Raw genomic sequence first — 25,266 nt, forward strand, 5'->3', positions numbered from 1 at the left:
GTGAATCCATGCTGACTGTTCCTGATCACTTTCCGCTCCTCTAAGTGCTTCAGAATTGATTCCTTGAGGACCTGCTCCATGATTTTTCCAGGGATTGAGGTGAGGCTGACTGGCCTGTAATTCCCCAGATCCTCCATCTTCCCTTTTTTAAAGACAGGCACTACATTAGCCTTTTTCCAATCAGCCGGTACCTCCCTGGATCAGACATGAGTTTTCAAAGATAACGGCCAATGGCTCTGCAATAACATCTGCCAACTCCTTTAGCACTCTTGGATGCAGCGCATCCAGCCCCATGAACTTGTGCCTGTCCAGCTTTTCTAAATAGTCCTGAACCAATTCTTTCTCCACACAGGGCTGGTCACCTCCTCCCCATGCTGTCCTGCCCAGTGCAGCAGTCTGAGAGCTGATCTTGCTCCTGAAGACAGAGTCAAAAAAAGCATTGAGTACATTAGCTTTTTCCACATCCTCTGTCACTAGGTTGCCTCCTTCATTCAGTAAGGGGTCCTTACTGAACTTTCTTTTTGTTGCTAACATACCTGAAGAAACCCTTCTTGTTAACTGTGAATATGTGGGACCGGGACTCGACCCTCTCCGAGGGGTGGAGGGGAGCCACACAGGCTCGCTACACATTCTCTGGCTGGGCCAGCCCCTGGGTTCCGGTCCTGGGGCGACAAACACAAAGTCACAAGGCCCGGGTCCCCAGGTTCAGGGCAGAGCAACCATACAGAGTCAAAGGGGCTCAGGCCCTCTGCTCCAGGGCTGAGCAACAGTACAGAGTCAAAGGGGCTCAGGCCCTCTGCTTCAGGGCTGAGCAACAATACAGAGTCAAAGGGGCTCAGGCCCTCTGCTTCAGGGCTGAGCAACAATACAGTCTAAAGGGGGGGGCCAAGCCCTAAGTTCGGGCGGGGCACCAAACGCAGAGTCGCAAAGCTCAGGCCCTTTTGGCTCAGGGCTGAGCAAAGCACAGGGTTTAGGAGGCTCAAGTAGAAAGGCCTCCTCAGGCCCGCGAGAGGGGGCATCTGCCACCCTTGGAAGGGTGGCAGGGGGAACGCAGGCCCTCCCACTCCACTGCGTTCCAGTCCGGGGCCCTAGCAGCGGCCGAGACTCGCTGCTGTCAGTGGGGATCCTGGCCGCAACACACTGACATAGGCTCGGATATGGTTCCAGCCTGACCGGAGTCGGCTGCCCCCGGGCTACTTCCGACCTCCCTGTCAGGGCCTACCAGGTCCGTGGGGTCAGCCCCCGTGAAGTCCAGCAGCATGGGCTCCTCGCGGCCGGGGCTGGGTGGCAGGTCCGGCAGTTCCTCAGGGAAGTCCGGCCCGGCTTGCTCCGGCTGTTCCTCCGGGTAACAGCAGGGACAGGGAGGCCCTAGCGGCTCCTCCGGATAGTAGGCACGGGGAAGCTCTGGCAGTTCCCCCGGGTAATGGGCACGGGGAAGCTCCGGCAGCTCCTCCAGATAGCGGGTGCGGGGAAGCTCTGGCCAGTCGCTGCGGGTGTCCTGGGTCCTAGAAGGTTCCCAGTCTCGAGCACCCTGCGGCACATCTGCTCCCTGTGGTGGCTGGGGCCCAACTGAGCTCTGACGGCCAGCTTTTGTACTTCCGGGTCGTCGCCTGATCGTCTGAGGGGTGGGCTCACCGCAGCTTAGCCCCACCCACTCAGACTGCTGGCTGGGCGCTCCCGCCCCTGGGCCAGAGGGGAGCCACACCAGCTCACTACATTATTCTTAACATCCCTTGTTAGCTGCAACTCCAAGTGTGATTTGGCCTTCTTGATTTTGCTCCTGCATGCCTGAGCAATATTTTTATACTCCTCCCTGGTCATTTGTCCAATCTTTCACTTCTCGTGAGCTTCTTTTTTGTGTTTAAGATCAGCAAAGATTTCACTGTTAAGCCAAGACGGTCGCCTGCCATATTTACTATTCTTTCTACACATGGGGATGGTTTGTTCCTGCAGCCTCAATAAGGATTCTTTAAAATACAGCCAGCTCTCCTGAACTCCTTTCCCCCTCATGTCATTCTCCCAGGGGATCCTACCCATCAGTTCCCTGAGGGAGTCAAAGTTTGGTTTTCTGAAGTCCAGGGTCCGTATTTTGCTGCTCTCCTTTCTTCCTTGTGTCAGGATCCTAAACTCAACTATGTGTTGGTCCTTGCCTCCCAGGTTTCCACCCACTTTTGCTTCCCCTACTAATTCTTCCTGGTTTGTAAGCAGCAGGTCAAGAAGAGCTCTGCCCCTAGTTGGTTCTTCCAGCACTTGCACCAGGAAATGGTCCCCTATATTTTCCAAAAACTTTCTGGATTGTCTCTGCACTGCTGTATTGCTCTCCCAGCAGATATCAGGGTGATTGAAACCTCCCATGAGAACCAGGGCCTGTGATCTAGTAACTTCTGTTAGTTGCCAGAACTTAAAGCTTTAAAGCTAATGAGTTTAATTTAAATGAGCTAGTGTTTGAAATAGATAACACTTTCATTTTGATAAATTAATGGTGTGGCAAAATACCCCTAAAAGATGCTTCTACCTATAAAAAAATATGATGCTCTCTAGAATTCTAATACTTCACCATATAATTACATTACCTAATCTGATTTATTTTACTGCATGAAACATAGTAAAAATGTTTCCTCTACACATTAATATAAATATAATTTTAGATTTTATACAAATGTTAGTGCAAAAAACTCAAGTAACTCTGGAATCATATTTATTTACTGGACAGTTTGGATAACCACTAGTATCAGAGAAGAGTGTATTATGATTTATTTTGTTAGCTTAGCTGATAGCATGAAGTATCAGATTACATTACTTTGGTTGCATAGAACATCCCTCTGCAGCCACATGTGGACACAGGATTTGATTAGAGCTGGGGAGCTGCAACTCTGCTCTCCTGGTGCCATGAATCCACCTTGCAGGTCCTCTCGTTGTTCTGTATAAATATGGCATCCGTTCTGTATAAATATGGCATTCTCATGGCATCCGTCATCATCTACCACTGGAGCATGGAGCCCGCTCAGCTCACCGCTGCTGCTGTGAGCATTGTAAACACCTCACACATTATCCTGCAGTATGCACAGAACTTGCAAAAGCAGGCGAGGAGGCAACGACAGCGCAACTACGATAGTGATGAGGACATGGACACAGACTTCTCTCAAAGCGCAGGCACTGGCAATTTGGACATCATGGTGGCTGCTGCTATGAAAGGTAGTGACTCTGGGAAATGTACAGGTCATAGTGGATGGCTTTGCTGCAATGGGGTTCCCTAACTGTGGTGGGATGATAGACAGAACACATATCCCGATCTTGGGACCGGACCACCTTGGCAGCCAATACGTAAACCACAAGGGGTACTTTTCAATGGTGCTGCAAGCACTGGTGGATCACAAGGGATGTTTCACTAACATCAATGTGGGATGGCCGGGAAAGGTGCATGATGCTTGCATCTTCAGAAACTCTGGTCTGTTTGAACAGCTGCAGGAAGGAACTTACTTCCCAGATCAGAAAATTACCATTGGGGATGTTTAAATGCCTACAGTTATCCTTGGGGCCCCCGGCCTACCCCTTAATGCCATGGCTCATGAATCCATACACAGGCACCCTGGATAGTAGTAAGGAACAGTTCAACTATAGACTGAGCAAATGGAGAATGGTGGTAGAATGTGCATTTGGACATTTAAAAGCTCACTGGCACAGTTAACTGTATTCCCATTGTTATTGCTGCTTGCTGTGTGCTCCACAATATCTCTGAGAGTAAGGGGGAGACATTTATGGTGGATTGGGAGGTTGAGGCAAATTGCCTAGTGGCCGATTACGCACAGCCAGACACCAGGGCGAATAGAAGAGCACAGCTGGGCGCCCTGCGCACCAGGTGGCTAGTATCAGAGAAGATCCTTGTCAGCCAAACCCAAACAGCTCAGCATGAACGGGCCTCTCTCCACCGCGTGGCTAACAGCTGGGATGATTTCTTTTTAGCCAAAGGCAAACAGCCCAGCAGGAATGGGCACCTTTGAATGTCCCCTTAAACAAATTTCCTGTATTTCAACCAGGTGACCATGAATGATATCACTCTCCTGAGGCTAACACAGAGAGATAAAGAACGGATGTAGCTTGAATGCCACCAAAGCCCGGGCCCATTCACTGTAATGCTCTGTTCTGCAATGATTCCAGACTATTTTGTCCTACCATGGAGGATGGAATAAGGCTGCCCTCCCCAGAAACCTTCTGCAAAGGCTTTTAGAGTAGCTCCAGAAGACCTTCATGGAGATGTCCCTGGAGGATTTCCGCTCCCTCCCCAGACACATTAACAGGCTTTTCCAGTAGCTATACTGGCTGCGAATGCATCCCAAGTCTTCAGGGCAAATTAATCATTAAACACACTTGCTTTTAAACCCTGTATTATATTTACAAATGTACACTCACCAGAGGCGCCTTCTCTGGCTTCATGGTCCAGGAGCCCACCTTGGGAGGGTTGGGAGGGTATTGGATCCAAGGTGCTGAACAGTTCCTGGCTGCCGGGGAGAAGGGATTCTCCGCTTGCCTGCTGTGCACTATCCTCAACCTCCTCCTCCTCCTCCTCATCTTCCTCATCCACAAAATCCTCATCTCTGTTGCGTGAGACTCCCTCCTTGTAGGTGTCCATGGACAGTGTGGGGTAGTGGCAGTGCCCCCCACCCCAGTATTGCATGCAGCTCATCATAGAAGCAGCATGTATGGGGCTCTGACCCAGAATGACCATTTGCCTCCTTTGTTTTTTGATACGCTTGCCTGAGCTCCTTAATTTTCATGTGATACTGCTGTATGTCCCTGTTGTAGCCTCTGTCCATAATGCCCTTGGAGATTTTGGCATATATATTAGCATTTCGTCTTTTGGAATGGAGTTCTGCCTGCACGGATTCTTCTCCCCAAACAGCAATCAGATCCAGTACCTCCTATTCAGTCAATGCTGGAGCTCTTTTGCGATTCTGGGACTGCATTGTCACCTGTGCTGATGAGCTCTGCATGGTCACCTGTGCTGATCAGCTCACCATGCTGGCCAAACAGGAAATGAAATTCCAAAGTTCTCCGGGGCTTTTCCTGTCTACATGGCCAGTGCATCTGAGTTGAGTGTGCTGCCGAGAACAGTTACAATGGAGCACTCTGGGATAGCTCCCGGAGGCCAACACCACCAAATTGCGTACATATTATCCCAAATTCGACCCAATGAGGTTGATTTTAGCGCTAAACCCCTTGCCAGGGATGAGTACAGAAATCGATTTTAAGAGCCCTTTAAGTCGACAAAACAGGCTTGGTCATGTGCAGGGTTAAATCAACCTAGTGCTGCTAAATTCAACCTAAACTCGTAGTGTAGACCAGAGCTTGGATTGTAAGCTTTTTGGGGCAGGGACTGTCTTTTCTCACAGCACCAGCTATAATGGGGTCCTGGTCCATGAATAGGGCTCCTAGGCACCAGAGTAAGACAAATAATAATAATAATTAATAATAATCAGGGTTTATGTGGATGAGTATGAAGAGGTGGAGGAGATGACATCTACCACACAAATTACGAGCCAGTAAGCTGCATAAGGCTGTCAGACACTTGAGGTTGGAGCAACAGCTGCAACCCCTGTGCACTAGTAGTACAGATGTTCTGGGCATGAGTAGTATGAAATGTTTTGGCATACATGAGGCTGGCCAAAGGACAATTTCTACTACATATAGTGGCTGTACAGACACACCGTGTTAAACCATGGCATCTGTATTCCTTCTGCAGCTCCTACATGAGGTTTATGACATATATATTTGATGCATTACATGGAGTAAACTGACTTAGAACTGTTTTCTCCACCTTCAGAACTTTTGGTCTGTTCACTCTTGCCTGGTTCCTTCATCCCACCTAACAGAAAAGCTGCATGCACAGACCAGGGATGTCTCCTGGGGAATGCGAGCCTCCAAAATGTTTAATTTCTCTGTTTTTTAGAGCCCAAGTCTTGTACCATGGTTACTATTAAAAAATCAACATTTGTGAACAGGTCCCGCTACACAGGTCCCCCTGTTATTTCCTATTCTAAGTTAAGGGAACTGTGGCATTTCAGAATTATATAGGCAAATACCAATTTCTTAATGGCTTGCTGGCTGGGGAGCCTTCCTCCTCTGAGTTCACTAAAAAAGGGTGACCAAATTTCTAAATACCTAAGGCAGTGGCGCGTCTCTTCTGAAAGTACTTGGTGTGAAAGATTTTCCACTAATGGGACCATCCATATTTTACTATATCACAATTCCACAGGACAAGAAGTCATGTTTTTCCAATAATGTTCAATAAACATTAGTGCATTTCTAAGTGTTAGCTGGTACATGTATTGTGTAATACTGCTGTTCAAGCAAGATAGCATTAGGGGCTAATCCCCATTAACCTACACCTATAGGCCACGTTTTATTATCTGGTGCCGCTACTGTACACTCTTACCATACAGCAAACCAACTGTGAGTGAGTGAATGGTGAATTAGCCCCTGTGGATCTGATTCTGAGCTCACTTACACCAGGTTAAATCAAGAATACCTCCATTAAAGTATTTGGAATTACATGACTATAAAAACAGGCAAGTGAAGTCAGAATCAGGCCCACTGTGCTCTGCAGTGACAGCATTACGTGCAGTAGGTGATGTCAAGAGCTAAAGTGAGATCGTATCAAATAAATCAAACATTATTTTTAATGTTGGAATTTAAGACACTAATTGAAATATTATATTTTTGGCAGCATTATCACTACCTGCCTTCTCCATACATCCATCCCCACTGTAAGAACAAACACTGGCATTATTCTCTCTGTGATCATAGTTAAACCAAAGAAACCCAGTGCAGATAAGTCTCTCAATGCATCCCCTTTGGCATTCCCAGGCTCTGCTATTGTGAGAGCAAGAGATCTCAGGCAGACATGCCAAACCTGTGAAAATCAGAAATTGGGCTTGTTTTTGGCTTAATTGGCTTGTGAATTGCTTGTTGGCTAGTTTTTGGCTTGTAGTTTGTTGCTTGTTTGGCTTGTAGCTTGTTGCTTGAGGTATCATGTTGCTTCTTTTTTTTGATCGGCTCTGTCAGTAACCTAGTCCCAGATTTGGACCTTAGCGTCCAAAATATGGGGGTTAGCATGAAAACCTCCAAGCTTAGTTACCAGCTTGGACCTGGTACTGCTGCCACCACCCAAAAAATTAGAGTGTTTTGGGGCACTCTGGTCCCCACAAAAACCTTCCCTGGGGACCCCAAGACCCAAATCCCTTGAGTCTCACAACAAAGGGAAATAACTCTTTTCCCTTCCCCCCTCCAGATGCTCCTGGAGAGATACACAGAAGCAACCTCCGTGAATCTAAGCAGAGGGAGTCCACCCTCTCTAATTCCAGTCCTGGAACAAAAAGCACTTCCCTCTTCACCCAGAGGGAATGCAAAGTCAGGCTAGTAAATCTAACACCCACAGATTTCCCTCTGACTTCTTCCTCCCACCAAATCCCTGGTGAGTACAGACTCAATTTCCCTGAAGTTCCTCACTAAAGAAAAACTCCAACAGGTCTTAAAAGAAAGCTTTATATAAAAAAGAAAAATACATACAAATGGTCTCTCTGTATTAAGGTGACAAATACAGGGTCAATTGCTTAAAAGAAATATTGAATATACAGCCTTATTCAAAAAGAATACAATTTAAAGCACTCCAGCAACTATAGGCATGTAAATACAAAAGAACATAAAAATCCCCTATCTGACCTTTGGTACTTACAACTGGGAAAAAGAAGATTAGAAAGCAGGAAATAGAAAAATCCTCCTCATAGCTGAGAGAGATTCAGGCAGACGACAAAGAACTCCGACACAAACTTCCCTCCACCCAGAGTTGAAAAAAATCCTGTTTCCTGATTGGTCCTCTGGTCAGGTGCTTCAGGTTACTTTTTTTTCAGGTGAAAGAGACATTAACCCTTAGCTATCTGTTTATGACAGGCTCCCAGCAAGCAGGGGCAAGAGGGGGAGAGAGTCAGGGGTGCACATCAGGCCCACCACAGTCCCAGACTGCAGGCTGGGGGAATCTAGTCACACAGAGTGTTGGGGTTCTTAGGGATTGGCTTGTTTTGGCCTTGTTTTGAAATGGGATTAGCTTGATTTTTGGCTTATTGTGAAAGGCAGGGTCCTTATTTACTGCATGAAAGTTGGCAACTGTGATCTCAGGCCATTCAGGAAACCAGGAAGCAGATCCTCAACTGGTGTAAATTATCATCACTACATTGAATTCAGTGGAGCTGGGACATTTTGCACTAGCTGAGGATCTGTCCAAAACGGGTGTCGGAAACGGCATCAAGTGGTGCTGACATCAAGTCATTGGGCTGACTAAAAATCTTACGTTTCATTTTTAATTGGTTTTAGGAAATTCATTTTTGAAACAGATTTTGTACTGGAAACCTTGCTAATTAAAACAAGAAAAATAAAAAATGTTGACGTTTGCAAACGAACAGCTACAGCTCAGTTGTGCTTTATAGTAACCATACACTGTGGGACAGCGTTTGAGCCAGTTCTGAAATTAAAATTGATGGAAATTATTTAACTTGCCCGACAATCTTTCTTTTTGGAGGTTTGTAAAGCATTTCTAAATGCCAAGAGTTACAAAATCAAATTGGTTTTTGCCTGCTCTATCTCTATTTTCAGTGTACTTTTAACTATCCTGGCATGTTTATGAAATGCGTCCAACTATAACTCATTGCTATTCAATGCATATCTAATAATTTTGAAAATAATGAATAGCACGGTATTTTACATCCCTGTAACACCTCCATCCAAGGAGCTGAAAGTGTTTGACAAATGCTAATTAATTATTAATTAATATTATTTTCAGTTTCCATATGCCTGTAGAGGATGCCAGTTTATTTGTTCTATTACATAAGTACACATTAAATAAATCATTAAGTGCACATGCTTCATGCCATGATAATGATCGGTAGGTTAACATCTGATTCTTCACTCCTTGCTCAAACAGAACTCCCACTGACTTCTACGGACATTTCATTCCGAATATTAATTCTGGGTAACTAATGTAACTTCCTACCCAAAATAAGAACAAATATTGAGCTATAGGCTCTTCAGCGTGCATTCACTGTCTTTTTCAATTTTCAGTCAACTGAGTTCAATGGGAATTATTCCTGGATATACTTGCAATACAAGGCTCTTAAAATAGTGTGCCACATATGTTTAAAAACTTTCTTTTCACCAAGCACACTGACTTTTTTTTAACATAGGAAGATTTGTGAAAGGGAAAAATAATGCACTTTTTGGCCTGTCACAAAAGGCAAGAACTGAGCAGGAAAATAGTCAAAGTATGACTTTCATCTCATCACTTGATCTTAGCAGAACTCTTACTTCCTGATCATCAAAGCTAAAACATCATAAAGGCTTTTGCAAAGGTGGAAGGGTCATGAAAGTTTTAGAAGAAAATTCTAAATAAGAATTGCAATAAGTAGCTCAAAGTTGCTGGTAATTTTAGGTAATAATATCTACCACCTACATGTGGCTGGGCATATCTTGTATGCAAACCTTCTGCATTTTCAAATTTTGCCTGTGGAAAACTTCATTTTTGCCATGTTACTGACTGGGAAACTAAGTTACAGGTTGCAACTTGCTTTCTCTGTACTGTGACTTAGTGGAATTGTCATGGGCTTGAGAGTCTGGATTCTGGCACTGATTTTTGTGGACTTGAGCAGGTTACTTAACTTATCCTTAGCTTTCCAGGGACATATCCTGTGCTGTTCAGGAATCTATTCAGCACAGGCAAATGGAGGAGAGGGGGTCATCAGTGAGCTTGTTGTGTTCCTGTTTCTGTGAACTGATCTTTGCCAGGTACTGTCCCCAGCATAAATTAAAACAGCCACAGGTTACTCTAACTTGTGCCTCCTGGCTGTGATTCCCAAAGGGATCACATGCCATCTGAGAGTTGGCCAGGCACAGCTGCATTCTGATCCCACTCCTCTTGACATGTTGTCTATGGAGAGGAGAGGGCGGTTGGTGGACAACCTAGGTGTAAATTGATTTTTCCACTAGCTGAGACATCTGTTCCATTGAGGGAACACGTAGCAGACTAAACACAGCCAGTTTAAACTTATGTGTAAGAGCTGGCCTACAGGGAGACAATCTGGTCCCCAAACAGTGAATTGGGGTAATAATATGTAGTTACTTCACAGGGTGATACGAGGCATTGCTTAAATGATGGATGTAAAGTGATTATTTAATTGTGTCTGTAAAAGTTCTGTGTACAGTGAGTGGAAATTATTGTCAGTCAGTCAGAGGCAGAGGAGGGAATATAATTCAGGATTTCCAAGCTCCCTCAACTTCCTCCCTCTACTAGACCTTTCGGGTGAGGGAGAATTATTAATTTTCTAGTATAAATTGTGAGTGGAAATGTTTTTTTCAGGCTTTTGCAAACATCTAGATAATGACAAATACTAGATTTCTGTCAATATTTTGTAACATTCACTCCCAACCTCAGACATGGGGAGCCTTTGTCTCAGCCATCAGGGGAAGTAAAACTCCGAGCCCCTTTAAGGATTCCCCCCCACCTTTTTTAACGCCCTTCCTTGTGGGCACTCAGCCTGCTCATGGGCTTGAGGAGGGAGATACTACTTGGCTGATTGGTTGGACAGCAGGGCACAATGTAAGCCAGTTGGCTCGTATGTACCTTAGGGGAGAGCTTATAAACCGTTCCCCTGCCCAGGGCTGCATTCTACACCTGGCAGCAAAAGATGTGTGATTAGAGTAGGGACAGATTTTTAGGTTTTCCTATGGGCATGATGTTAGCTGTCTTTTAGGGGCTGGGAAGAATTTTTTTTCCCTTACTGCAAGCTAGAGAGGCCTGGGCGATATAGTGTTTATATATCTTTGTCCCAGAAACCAAGAGACCTGGTGGGAAGGATAGGTTGTAAACTGTCTGTTGTCATTACTTGGCAGGTATCCAGTGCAGGCAATCATTCAATAGGGAGCCCAGTTCCCTGATAAGCTGGAATTGGAAGCGAATTTGGAAAAGAATCTCCTAAAGAAACTGGGGAATGGGACTAGGGCTCCTAATGTCCAGTGCAGCAAAGAGACAACATTCTCTTCCCCATCCCCTTAATCTTGTCTAAGAGAAAGACAGTGGGGTACCAGTTATGCTGTTCAGACCAGATAAATGTTGACTGTATAGTAGCTAAGGGCAGCCTTCCCCAGGTAGTATGGGTTACAAAGGAAGAGTGGCCTGCACTGGATGATTTATTGCTGGATAGCTCATGTTACTTAATAAAGCTGTGGTCCAATTAAATGATATTCCTGGTGTCTTCTCTTTCCTTCTGCAGTGTCGGGACAATGCTCCAATTTTGCAAAAATTCAGTGAACTCAAAACCATAACAATTTTGTTTTTAAAAAATAGCTACAAAAACACTTGTATTAAATATTTGGCTTTGCTCCAGTTTCATATGTTAAAAAAAGGCGAGTGAACCTTACTTGTGTTCTGTTGAATTTAGTCATTTCAAATAGCTTTCCCTTTCTAGCATGACTGTTTTATTGTTATCAGAGCTTAACTTAGCTGAAGTTCTTCTGGTTTACCCTGGTTTAAACATATAAAGAGCCAGATTTTCAAAAGTACATGTACCCAGATTTCATGCATGAAAACTCTTAATTCTCATGTTCAACCTCTGTTTTGTGCATGCATCAAGATATGAGTATATGCAAATCAGGAACTGGGCACACACATTGGAATTTGTGTGCCTGCAGGTGAGGCAGGCATAAAAGTGTGTGCGAGCTTTTGCATGTGTACACCCTGGAATCTGGTTCTAAATGCTTTGGGTCATGCATACATGTTAAGGCCCACATCCTGATGATACACCCAAATGACAACATGGCACTGCCCATGGTAGTGCATGTAACTAAATATGTAGTGAGGTGAATACAATACAAATAAAAATAAATGTGTGATGTTTTACTTCTGGTTCACCACTCTTGAAGGTGGTCTACAGGGTAGTCTATTTGCTGCTGCAGCACTAGTTTATGGCTTGCTGTAAATAGCAGCATACAGGCCAGACCAACCATGTTCTGTATGGTGATGACATGTGTTCTAACATATTATCAAGATGTATCTGATAGTCCACTTGTGTGTGCCGTGGCAGCAGGGCCGCCTGGGAGGCAGGGAATGAGCCGTTTACCCCAGGCCACCCATTTAAGAGATCCCTCAAACCAGTGGCATTGTGACCTGGTGCATGGGTCACAATGCTACTCAGGTTTGGCCCAGTTGCCCCTCGATCAGGCAGCCTGGCTGATCCTGAGTGGCACTGCGGCCCTGGCACAGCAGAGAGCCTGACTCAGCCCCTGTGAGGACTGGAGCCACTGCAGCAGGGTTACTATGGGGCATGCCAGCTCTTCAGTGCCCCACTCCATCCTTTCATCAGTGTTTTTGTACTGCTGGCACTCTGGGGGGGCTTCACTTTCAGATTTTGCCCCAGACCCACCTGCATGCCAGGATGCTATCTAGATGCCCACATGAATACACTACTGCTTGTGTGAAGGTCTGTGGCTTTACCCTCCTGCACAGACATCAGCAAGATTTATCTCTGTAAATTTATGTATCTATTAGTGTCTATCTGTTTGCCGTTTTTTAATCTTTTATTTTTACTTTACTGAGTATTGGTCATGTCTGGAAGTATTCTCAAGTTTGCTTTGCCTTAGCTGAAGAAAATGAGTAGAGTTTAAATGCCATGGAATAAATTCCAGAGCACCACTGAAGCCAAAACCAAATATTTATTTTTGGATGTGTCAGGGCCTGTAATGTGGGTTGTCTGGTGACTGGAGCCAGGAGTAGCATCGGGATCGGGGTCAAGCTATGGTCAAGCCAGAGTCAGACTCAGAAATCATGCCAAGGATCAAAGCCGGAGTTGACAACTGGATAAGGAACAGGGATGAGATGTGGTAGCAGGGATGAGGAACAAGAACCAGGCAAGGAAACAGGGACTTGATTTTAAGGTCTGGGCAACAACAGGCCTAGCAACTAGTTGCTCGGACAAGGGGTGGGACAGGAACAGGAAGCTTTACATCCAATGATGTTCAATCACTGGTCTGTTGTAAGTCATCTGACCCTTCTGAGTCAGCAGGTATAGCATCTGGGGTGCGGTATTAGCAGCAGTTGCCATGTCAGCCCTTGCAGCTTGATGGGGCAGAGGATAAGGCTTGGCAGCCCCACAAGCCTGGATTTGAAACTTGATTCCCACAAACACCCATTTCAAGGGTGATCCCTGGATGCCTTGGGGCCATGCTTCTCAGGATGATTCCTGTGGAAGGCCCATACTTTTTCAGGGGTGTGCACATGATGAGCTAACACCCAAGAGCATTTTTGGGCCCATAGCCCTCCCAATCAATCACATAGTATGGGGTCCCTCTGTGACTTTGGAAGTCCAGGATGTGATGAACAAGGTACTCCTTGGTCTTGAACTTGAACCAGGGATGGAGATGGCATATGCTACCTGGAGAACAGATTGTCAAGGAAAGGCTTCAAGGGAGTTGTAATTCAAATGATCTCCTGAGTAATAGTGAAAGGGCCTTTTTATTGATGACCTAATTTGTGTGCAGGTCAGATGGTCTGTAGGTGTTTTGTGGACAGCTATATTTTCTGGCCTGCCTTTATAGTTGTGGCTTCCGGTTATGTTTGTTATCATGGCATTTGTAGGCTGTTTCGGCCACTTCCAGATGCTCATTTAGGTTGTCTTGGGTTCAATGAATGGTCTGCACCAGATCAGAGGCAGCAGAAACCATTGTGGACATGAGGACAGAAGGGTGGAAACAAGAATGAAAACCAAGGCTGGAGGAAAAAGGGGCTGGATTGGGTAGAGGAGTATTCCACATTATATGCAAATTCAGGGATCAGGAGTACCACAACCCAGTTGTTTTGGGAGTGGTTCAGGAAACAGTTGTTTGAGCACCTGGTTGACCCATACCAATTGGCCAGTGGTGGATGCCTGCTGTCAGAGGTCTAGGAAGTGAAACTCCTAGATCAACTGCTGCTGATTCAGAGCCTTGGCAGATTGTAGCCATTCTAGATTCTTATGGTTAGTTAAGATTAGTATGAGGTATTTGACTCCCGCATGGTATTGTCACCAAATCTCCAATCCAGGCTTGATGGCGAGTAACTCCTTGTCTGCTATTTCATAAATGTGTTCGGCTGAGGTGAGTTGTCATGAAAAATATGCAAATGGATGCATTCCATGCTGAGACCCTGTTTCTTGGGACAATACTGCCCTGATGGCTACTTCAGAAGTGTCAAACTCAAGGACAAAGGGTAGGTGAGGATCAAGGTGGACCAGATCTGGGGAAGATGTGAAAGCTGTCTTCAGGAGTTCAAAGGCCTCCAGGGGCCAGTGAAACCTTGCAGGTTTTTGGAGGATTGCAGTTATAGGGGCAGCAACCTTTGGCAATCTCAATGAATCACTCGATGTCACAGATGATCTAGGGTTCAAACCAGTCCTACATTGCAGATACCTGCAATCCATGCATAGTCTGTTTGCTGACACGATGAACCCTCAAATTTAATGGATGATTGCTCAAATACACACTTCTCCAGTTTTTCATATAACCCATGCTGGGTCAATCATGTAAGAACTTCACGGGCATGATAGTTGTGGCTTGCTTGACTACTGGAATAGAGTAAGATATCATCTAGATATGCCAACAAACTGGTCTAGGATATCTCAAAATATCTTGTTGATCAGGTGCTCAAAAGTGATGGGAGCATTGGTGAGTCCAAAGGGCATTACCAAATACTTGAAGTGTCTATACCTTGTTCTAAAGTCTATCTTCCACTTGTCCCCTGCCTCAGTTTGAACTAGATAATATGTTCTTCTGAGGTCCACTTTAATAAACACCCGCAGTGACCATACTTGATCCAAGAGTTTGGGATTAATGATAAAGGGTAACCATTGCATATAGTTATTTGGTTCTCATTCATGGAGCTGTCTTTCTTCTTTGGTTAAGGTACCAGGATACCTTCAGGGGAGGCAGAGCAGCGAATAAAACCATTAGAATAGAGCCTCAGAGTTATGAACCCCTCGGGAATCATGCTTGTTCGTAACTCTGAACAAAAGTTTATGGTTGTTCTTTCCAAGGTTTACAACTGAACATTGACTTAATACAGCTTTGAGACTTTACTATGCAGAAGAAAAATGTTGCTTTTAAACATATTAATTTAAATGAAACAAGCACAGAAACAGTTTCCTAACCTTGTCAAATCTTTTTTTTAAACTTTCCCTTTATTTTTTTAGTAGTTTACATGTAACAAAGTACTGTACTGTTTTTGCTGGTTTTGTGTGTGTGATTTTGGTCTCTGCTGCTGACTGATTGCGTATTTCTGGTTCCAAATGAGATGTGTGGTTGACTGGTGTGTTTGTAACTCTGGTGTTCATAACTCTAAGGTTCTACTGTCGTTAGGTTTTTCTGGAGGTACTCCCTTAATGATGCTAGCTCTGGTTTGGACATAGACTATACGCCCAAAAGGAACCTTGGCTCCGGACTGAAAGTTGATGGGGGTAATCGTAAATATGATGCAGGGGTAGTGAGTCTGCATTCCATTTTTCAAAGGCGCCATGGTAGTCTTGGTACTTTTACAAATAATTACTGATTTATTATATTACACTTGTCTTTATTAGTTTTTACAATATATATGAAAAGCATGAAACTGAAATACAATGATGTAGCTTGTTTGGAAACGGCTAGCACATTTCCCGCACCTTTTATATCTTGAGTAAAATTACCTACTTTTACGCATAATTTTCTTCAAGCTCACTTGGTCTGCAGTACAGTATGATAAAGTATTAGTTAACTGTTAGAGGAGAGAAAAAATAATGTAGAATTGTATTATACAGTATTGTTTCTGAAATATTTTTTTCCCTTGCAGGACTGTTCTATTTACATTGACCTCTGTGGTTGTGGTTGTCATCACTACTGACTGGATCAGCTGGGACAAGCTGAATCGTGGATTTCTGCCAAGTGATGAGGTCTCAAGAGCCTTCCTGGCTTCTTTCATCTTAGTGTTTGACCTTCTTATTATCATGCAGGTACACTGTCTTAATGTTTCATTCAGGCTGCTGAAGCTGCCTAGTCACCATATTTCCACTAGAGCAAACACTGTTCAACTGAGACTTCATAAAGTTAAATAAATGTTTTGTTTGCAATTGCTATTGAGAGATTTTACATCAACATTCTCAGGGACTTTGTAAAAGCCAGTTGGCCTTGTATTGTGAAAACATTGCTGATTTGTTTTGCTAAGAGTGCCAGGTAAGAACTTGGTGACTTTCCAAATGGGAAGGTATCTTCTGCCAAAACTACACTGGGGGGAAAAAAACGGAAGCTAGTCATTTTGTAAATGTAAAGCCTCTATTATGAGGATGAGAGAAACTCAGCAAAGCAAGGGAAGAAAAACTGCCAGTCATTTCAAAGGCTTACAATATTTGAAATGTACACAATATAGGAATGCATTTTTTGTGATGAAAATTAACACTTGCTCTCAATATTCAATATTTCCACTTTCATGTAAACAATATTTTTACTCTGTTCAGTGAGAGTTTGCTGCATGGCAATGTCTTTCAGCAGTCAGTGTAACTCCTTCCAATGGCTGCTCTTTGGTATCTGGAAATTAAGAAAGGAGTATATGCAGTAGATATAAGTCCAAACAACTCGTTTCATGTGCCTATGCCTTACCCATCACCTCTGTCTATTGTTTGAGTTTTGTCATAGTGGTGTCTAAAGACAACTCCGATACTCTAGGAAGAAAGGTCACTTTGGCTGACTTGGAAGAGGCCATTTAGTGTTCAAAATGATCAACGTTATTTGTCCCAGAGTTGCATCATTCGGCTGAAGTTTAATGAAGAGGTCCATAATAACTGGTTGGGTTTCCTCCTTTTTGGACATGCTATCGCATCTTTGTTCACAATTACTGAAATCTATTAACAAAGGTAACCAAATCAGACAGGTGTCCAGTTCTCTTTGATGAGGTACCAACTTTCCTGTAAATAGAGACAAATATCCATCACCAGAGTAATTACCACAGAAGTGACAATGACATGGCAGCTAGATTTTATCAGCACTGTAATGGGACATCAGAGGAGTATAAAATTCTACAGTTTTGCTTCATTTTAAGTGTAAACCAATGTGCTGTTTGTTGTTTGAATAGAAGGTTAAGAAAAGAAGTTCAGATTAAATGTCTAATGAGCCCATTAGGGAGACAAGGTGGGTGAGGTAATATCTTTTATTGGACCAACTTCTGTTGGTGAGTGAGTCCTTTATGATGCTTTCTTTTCTCCCATTCTGCATTTTACATTTAATTTGGTCTTTTAAAAAGATGCAAGCGGATGTATAATAAATGGATCTACTTTGTATAACTGTAATGAAAGAATGAATAGAAATGCACCAGACAGCATCCTATCCTCCACTGACTATTGTATGCCACATATAGAAATGGGGCTGTCTTAATCCCAAGATCATTATTAAACAATCCTTTTAAGTTTGAAAAATGAAGTCACCATATTTTGAGGGGGGGTTGAGTTTAGAGAATTTTTATTTGAAAAGACCTGTTGCATGCCCTATTCCATATTTTTATGACATAAAGTAAGACTTGCTCTAATTGCATATATATATATAGTTTCTATTTTCACTTGGAGTTTACTAATGCAATGTCCAGTGGCCACTTGAAGACATTGGTATGTTAGTGAATTTGCACAAAGCACAAAAAATACCAACACTTAATAGGAGCATCACATGAAGATTGTCATCTTGCTCCAAACTTCTATCTGTGACTGTGGTCACCACGCACAAAAGATGGAGCACATCAGATCTTAGTGTCCCCTACATTGTTTCTCTGGGGGTCTGAAAGACATTCAGCAGTTCACTGCTGCAGCAATTGTCCGTTACAGCTATTCCCCTATTCCATTTTGTTTCCCCAGACTCCATTTTTTTTTCTGTTCTCCTGTGGCCGCCCTTCCCTGGCTGTTAAGTTGTTTACCAGGGCCACTGCCCTTCTCAAAGGGAGGGCCCCTTAAGTTGTTTAACAAGAGCCATTGCCCTTCTCAAAGGGATGGCCACTTGTGCTGCATGCTAAGTGGGACCACTGCCCTTTTCAAAGGGTTAGTCCTGTTATCACCTCATTGAACCTGGGCTTGGTGTAGGGTAGGCAATGTCCAGAGCTGCAAGGCCTATTGTGGTTTTAAGATCCTGGGCATGAGTCATAGTCTCATGTGCTCTTGAGTCACCTATTGCACAGGACTATGTCCAGGCATGTCTCTGGACTTACCTTCAGTTTTTCCCCTGTGCCCCCTCCCCTGTGACAGAGGGAGCCTATCAGGATTACTGGTGGGAAACTGCCCAAGTTTGCCTTTAAAACCAGACATTTTTGAAACACACCTCAGAAAAGTTCCTGCATTGCTGCCTGGTCTGATCAGCCAGGGGTTCTGGGGGGTCCTTTCTCCGCTCTCGTTTTATTTTTGAGCGTACCCCCGTTTTTGAAACCCTCCCCACGAAGAACGAATTGCTACCTGAGAGATCTCCTGATTATTGAGACTGTACCGAACCCTCCTTGCCTCTTCTGATGTTGCTGCTGCTTCTGCCTTTGCTGCTGCCTTGGGGACTGGTAAGAATCCCTCTGTAAAACTTTCTATACTTTTATTTTATTATTTTAGCTGCTGGCTCTGTTTCCCCAGCACACAGACTCAAGCTAAACCTTGGTCTGTGTCTTAAAACTTCTCTTAACTACAGGGCTCTTTGCCACTGCTAAGCTCTGCTCCTGTGGGCTTTGCCTTGGGGCTCTCTGCTTTCAGCTGTATCCACCGCTGTAGCCACCATCCCTTGGCTTCCTTGGGAGCTGGGTCCTGGATACATACCACTCTGCCCTCTGTAACCTCCCCATAGCATAAGGTGCAGCATAGGTCTTGGTTTTTTTTTTAATTTAATAAGTCATAGTTTGTTAAGATTGTAGAGCTTGTAAGTTTCTGTGATATTTGTTGTGTTGCCTAATTGTTGGTTAAGATAAGTTTAGAAAATCATTGCCTGGTTGTATTCTGTAGCTGCTTGTCATTTTATATAAGTTTGATTAAGTTAGGGGATAGATAAGGTTTTTACTATTTGAATTTGTCTTCCCACTGCCCCAATCCCCCCCCCAGAGCTCCCCAGTCACTCATGGCAGTCTCTCTGCTGTTTAAACTTGCAGCCTGTCTGCTCTCTGTGTCTCCCTGAGTTTAAATCTCCCTCTGTAGCGCCTCTATCTTTGGTTTCTGCTCCACCACGTGCTCCTCTTCCCCCATCCCCTAACCTCATTCCTCTACCACTGCCTTTCTCTCTCTCTCTCTCTCTTTTAATCCCTTCCCCCACGTGTTCACCCTGCTCCTACTGCTGCCAAACCTCAATTGTATTACTGAAGTCTAGCATAAAACCCCATTGGTTACCCTTTTTCTCTCTCACACACCTCACATTTTATATTTACATCACTGTGACACATTTTTACCTAGAGTTGTTGGTTATTTAACACATTTTACCCATAACTGTTAGTTGGTTATATGCTGCTGTGACACACCCTTTACCTAGAAATTGTTAGCTACCTGTTACATTTATACTTCAGTGTTAGTTGGTTACCAACTGTATTGTACCCCACTGTATTGTACCCCACTATTGAAACCCCCTATACTATACTAAAAGAACTCCCTCCCCAATTGCCTACCTTAACAAACCCCATACCCCTCACTATTAAATTTTCCCTGTTTTTGCATTTTCTTAATAAAGTTTATTTTGCACCCCACCTGTGTGGTAATTGCTCCCCAAGATCCCATATACCTGCAGGCAGGGACAGCAATGTGCTGGCTATCAAATCTAGATATAAATTGGTGGTCATTGCTACCTACCCAAGCCATGTGAAAGAATGGTGTTTGTATAGTAGGAGTTATTTACTTATTTAAAGATATCTATTCAGAATGCACAACTAAGATGAAACATTTTATTTACATTGTGGTTGTAGTATCAGTGCTTTGCATGGGAATAAAAGCAGGCTGACTCAGCACAGTATTAAATTACAAGCAAAAATCAATATTAGAATCAGGACCCTGTGATTATACTAGAGGGAAGCAAGCATATTTTGGAATTAAATGTATGCACACATTCTCTTTAAGGGTAGTGCTGGTTTTTATAGATCTCAACAAACTTTTCCAGCAGAATAGCAGACTAAACAAAAAACAGTATTGGGTTAAATCCTCTAATTTCCATGTGAGGATGATATTAATTAAGGGCACAGATGAAATCTCACTTAATGTTCTAACTGAGTAGTGTATAGAAATATGTTTTTTCTGCATTTGAATGGTAGCATTACTCCTATCAATGTGACAAAGTTTAGCAACAGGAGAAAAGTAACTGAGTTTGGAAAGCCATTCTTGATGCTGTGAAAAATAATTACATTAATGTAAAGGACAAGTTTGCCTGCTCAGTATTATTAGAATTTAATATTTATACAAGTTCCCTGTAGAGCAAAGCATTGTAGAAACAAATGAAGAAGTGACAGGACCCTGCCCTGGAGGGCTAACATTATAAATTAGACATAACATAGAAAGTGATGCCATAAACAAAGGGTGGTAGTGGGAATATGGGAGGCCAAGTGTTACACAGGGAGAGATACTGAGTTATGCTGATTGTTTTGTGCACTTCTTTTTACTACCTCTTCGGGGCCAGACAGTGTCAGAAAGCTATAGCCATGTCTTCCCTCCCTGCCAATCCCACCACCACTCTCTCTATTGTACATTGAGAATAAGGCCCTTTCCGTTTGAGTTGGTGGCTGGGCATCCAGAAGAAGCTAGAGATTTCAGATGCCATTTGTTGAAATGTAGATTTGAGAGTCATGAATGTAGACACAGTAAATGAAGCCATGAAAGCAGATCCTGAGTTAGACTTTAAACCCACAGAGAGGAGAAAGTCAAGGAAGATTAGTAGGGGGTGTTATCTGTCGAAAGCAGCAGATAGATCAATAATGTTAAGGTTGGAGAAGAATTCCTTGAATATGGCAATAGGCAACTCATAAGTGTGCTTAATGAAAGCAATCTTGGTAGAGTGGAGCAGGCAGATGTGAGATTACACAGCACCCAGAAGAAAAAGGAGGGGAAGTTGAGGCCATGAGAATGTGGAGGTTAAAGGCAGGAGGGAGATGAATGGTAGCTGTATTTTTTTAAAAGAAAGAGAATGTGTAACCCACACACCTCCTGGGAGTGGTGTTCTGTCCCCTGTAATGGCACTGAGACTACTTAGAGATGAATGAGTCTGCTACAGCCTTAGCTAAGAGCCCTGGGGCTTTCAGCTCATGCACTAGAGGCTCATGCATTTAGCTCCAGAGGTTCCAGGTTTAATCCTGCTTGATGATGACCAGGGTCTGTGAGTATTACAAATGCACATTTTTTCATGGTAAAACTAAAGTCCAGTTTCAGACATGGTGGAAGCAGGTGCAAGTCCACTGACTTTAATGTGTCTGCTTAAACCAACCCAGAATTTGGCCCCAATTTTGTCATCCTTTCCCTACACTGAAGTTAATCAAGCTGTCTATGTTTGTGATTTGTTTGGTTGTATCTTTCCTGCTACATGCGATGCCACCATCAACACGTGTAGAGCCCTGCAAATCCATGGATATCAGCTTTATATCTGCATTTTTGTTATAAAAAAACAATAACAAGAGCTTAGTATATTAAGGGGGAAAATACTAACAATGGTATTGGTCCATTTCTCGATAGAAATAGTAGAATTATCAACAATAATGCAGAAAAGGCAGAGTGTTCAATAAATAGTTCTGTTCTTTATGGTGGGGGGGAATGATGTAGTCATAACATATGATAACACTCTTCTCGAGCAGAGAGAGCCCACAACAGAGGGAGAGAGCATGGTGGCTGAGTGAGCTGCCCGGTTAAGGAAGTTTGGCTACAGAGAGAGTTCAGCTGCAGCAGGGGAGGCTGAGGGATCATAACAATTAGAAAGGCACCAAGTCCCCAAGACAAATAATCGACAGGAAAAAAATACATTTACCCAACACACCCATAACTTAGGCTTCGTAAAAAAGTCACAAGAGTAAAAAAATGCAGGCAGAAGACCAGCAGCAAGATGGGGGCTACCATCTTTATTGCACAGAGTGCAACATGTATTATCTGCTTCGTGGACAGGTGGTATATGTGTGTGTGAAGTGCAGGTAACTCATATATCTCAGAGACAGAGGCTGGAGGAGCAAAGGGAGACAGAAGGTACATGGAGGAGACATTTAGAGACGTAGTGGAAAGGTCAGACTTCCTGTTCAACAGCCCTTGTGTTGTTGAGGAGTGTAGCGGGGTGGACCCCCCGCTCCTGCCGTGAAGGGTTAAATACAGCCCTGGGAGGGGGCTGTGGCTGGAGAAAGCAGCTTTTAGGCTGGGCTGATTGGGGGAAGTGGTTGCAGCTGGGGCCACACCCCAAACTGAACAACAGGCCCTTATAAGAAGGCCAGGGAAGCCAGGAGCAGAGAGTAACTCTCTAGCTGTAGAGTGAGAAGGGAGCTAGAGACAAAGTACTTGAGTGGAGCAGGGCTGGGGACAGGCAGAGGAGCTGGGGAGCTCCAGCCTGGAAAGCCCCAGGCTGCAGCCTAGCATTGGGCTAACAGGTACTGGGGGTTGCAGAGGGCAGCCCAGGTGTAGGCCAAGGCAGCAGGTCCAAATCCAGCCTTGCCAATGATGAGTAGGCTGATACTGCAGTCTGGCCCAGGGTGTGGGGCTAGACAATGACTGGCAGTAGCCATATACTGAGGCAAGGTGGGGATAGTGGGTGGGGCTTCCCCAGGGAGGGGAGACCCTAAGACTGAGCGAGTACTGCCAGGGGGGGGCACCCCAGGTAAAAGGGCACCAGGCCCAGGGAGGGACACGTGGGTGAGAGGACAGGTGGATCACCGGCCTGCAGAGGGTGCTCCGGAGCTGGAATGAGCTAATTCCCAGGAGTCACCAGCAGGAGGCGCCGCAGGAGTGAGTCCGCCCATCTGCAAGGAGGATGAAAGTGTGGGGTCAGGAGAGCATTAGAGGGAAACAATCCCACAGCCTACACGAAAGCCCTACGACAATTCCTCTCCTACACGAAAGCGCACAAAAGCTTATGCTAAAATAAATTTGTTAGTCTCTAAGGTGCCACAAGTAATCCTGTTCTTTTTGCGAATCTGAGGTACTGTCCCAAATTGATGAGATTACAAGTTTGGTAGATAAAGATACTATACTTAGAGCTCTGTAAGGCTTTTACATGGTACCACATGGCATTATAAAAAAAAATGGCATACATTAAATGGTTTAAAAGCTGGCTAACTGATAAGTCTCAAAACGTAATTGTAAACAGGGAATTGTCATTGAGTAGATGTATTTCTAATGGGATCTCTCCAAGAGCGGTTATCAGCCCTATACTATTTAACATTTTTATCAATGTCCTTGAAGAAAACTTACAATTATCACCGATAAAGTTTGCAGATGTCACAAAAATTGGGGGAATTGTAAATTATGAAGAGGACAGGTCATTGATTCAGAACGATCTAGAATACTTGGTAAACTGGGCTCAAGCAAATAATATGGATTTTAAGGTGACTAAATGTAAACGTATACATCTGAGAACAAAGAATGTGGGCCATACTTACAGGATGGAGGACACGGTTCTGGGAAGCAGTGATTCTGAAAAAAGATTTGGGGGTCATGGTGGATAATCAGCTGAACATGAATTTCTGGTGTGACACTGTGGCCAAAAGAGATGATGAGACCCTGGGATGCATAAACAGAAAAATCTCAAGTATAAATAGAGAGGTTATTTGGCCTCTATATTTGGCACTGATGCAACTGCTGCTGGAATACTTTGTCCCCCAGTTCTGGCGTCCACAATTCAAGAAGGATGTTGATAAATTGGGGAGGGTTCAGAGAAAAGCCACAAAAATGAAAAAGGTTTATAAAATATGCTTTACGGCGGTAGACTCAAAGAGATCAATCTCTTTAGTCTAACAAAGAAAAGGCTAAGGGGTCAGTTGATCACAGTCTATAAGTAACTGCCTAGGGAACAAATATTTAATAATGGGCTCTTCAATCTAGCAGAGAAAGATAGAGCATAATCGAATGGCTGGATGTTGAAGCTAGACAAATTCAGACTGGAAATAAAGCATGAATTTTTGACAAAGAGGGATTAACCATTGAAACAATTTACCAACGGCTCCTGGTAGATTCTCCGTCACTGGCAATTTTTAAATCAAGATTTAGTGTTTTTATGAAAGATCTGCTCTAGACACTTTTTTAGGAAGTTCTATGGCCTGTGTTAGACAGGAGGTCAGACTAGATGATCAGACTGGTTCTTTCTGGTTTTGGAATCTATGTGTCTATGATCACTTACTCAAGTAATCCCACTGAAATCAAATGAGACTCTTTTTATAAATAAATCAAGCAGAGTTTGGCCCACTGTATCACTTGAGAGGAAATATGATCAGATAGGTCAGATAGTTTGCAGTCTTCTTCATCACAGGTGCTGGCTCTCTGTTAATATGGAGATTAAAAGGTAAATAGCAAAGATTTTAATATTTTCTATTCTCCTGTATATCCTTTCCCAAGTCTCTTAATTTGTCTCTCTGCTGAAGAAAGTAGTTAATGCAGGCATTTCTCAATTACCTGTAAACCCAATATTATTAATGAATATACTTGTGCCCCACAGATGAGTTAATGCGTTTGCATGCACTTTACAGAGAATAATAGTCACATTTCTTCCTTTCAACAATCTGTTTTATTATTCAAAGCACTTATACTGTACCCCTTTCATTCTACATAAAATTTTAGGAGGAATAATTCTCATGCTAACTCATACTTAAATATTAATGTGGAGAGTAGAATTTTGGTAGATAGAAAAAAATTTAATACTTATCATTTTCCTATAAGTATTTTCCCCAGCCTCTTCATCTGTTTCCCTACCAAAGAAAATAGTTAATTTAGACATTTCCCAACTCTGGCATTATGAATGTTTTAATTATGTCATGTATTATATAGACAAATTAACAAGATTCTGATTTCATTTACATCTGTATAAACCAGAAGCAACTCTATTTAATTTGAGTCAATATGGGTTTACACCAATGTACTGGTTACTTAGATTAGAATCTGCTCCAATGAATGTACAAGATTTACATTCTTCCCAATACTTTAGAAAAATCTACATATCCTTACCAGTCTGATTTTCCCTTCCCTTACTCTGATTTTACACTGCTGTACCAGTGCAGGCTGG

General features: G+C 43.5%; 1 protein-coding gene across 6 annotated transcripts in view; it reads left to right on the forward strand.

The window, feature by feature from the left end:
* TMEM117 (transmembrane protein 117) overlaps positions 1 to 25,266 on the forward strand; it is a 393,879-nt gene that overhangs the window by 310,308 nt on the left and 58,305 nt on the right. For all 6 annotated transcript variants that reach the window (XM_050936249.1, XM_050936255.1, XM_050936256.1 and 3 more), the window contains one exon: positions 15,896 to 16,055. In XM_050936249.1, coding sequence (XP_050792206.1) covers positions 15,896 to 16,055 — 160 coding nt within the window. The remainder of the gene's footprint in view (positions 1 to 15,895; positions 16,056 to 25,266) is intronic.

The sequence above is a fragment of the Gopherus flavomarginatus genome, chromosome 1 (assembly GCF_025201925.1).
Source record: "Gopherus flavomarginatus isolate rGopFla2 chromosome 1, rGopFla2.mat.asm, whole genome shotgun sequence".
Classification (NCBI taxonomy): Eukaryota; Metazoa; Chordata; order Testudines; family Testudinidae; genus Gopherus; species Gopherus flavomarginatus.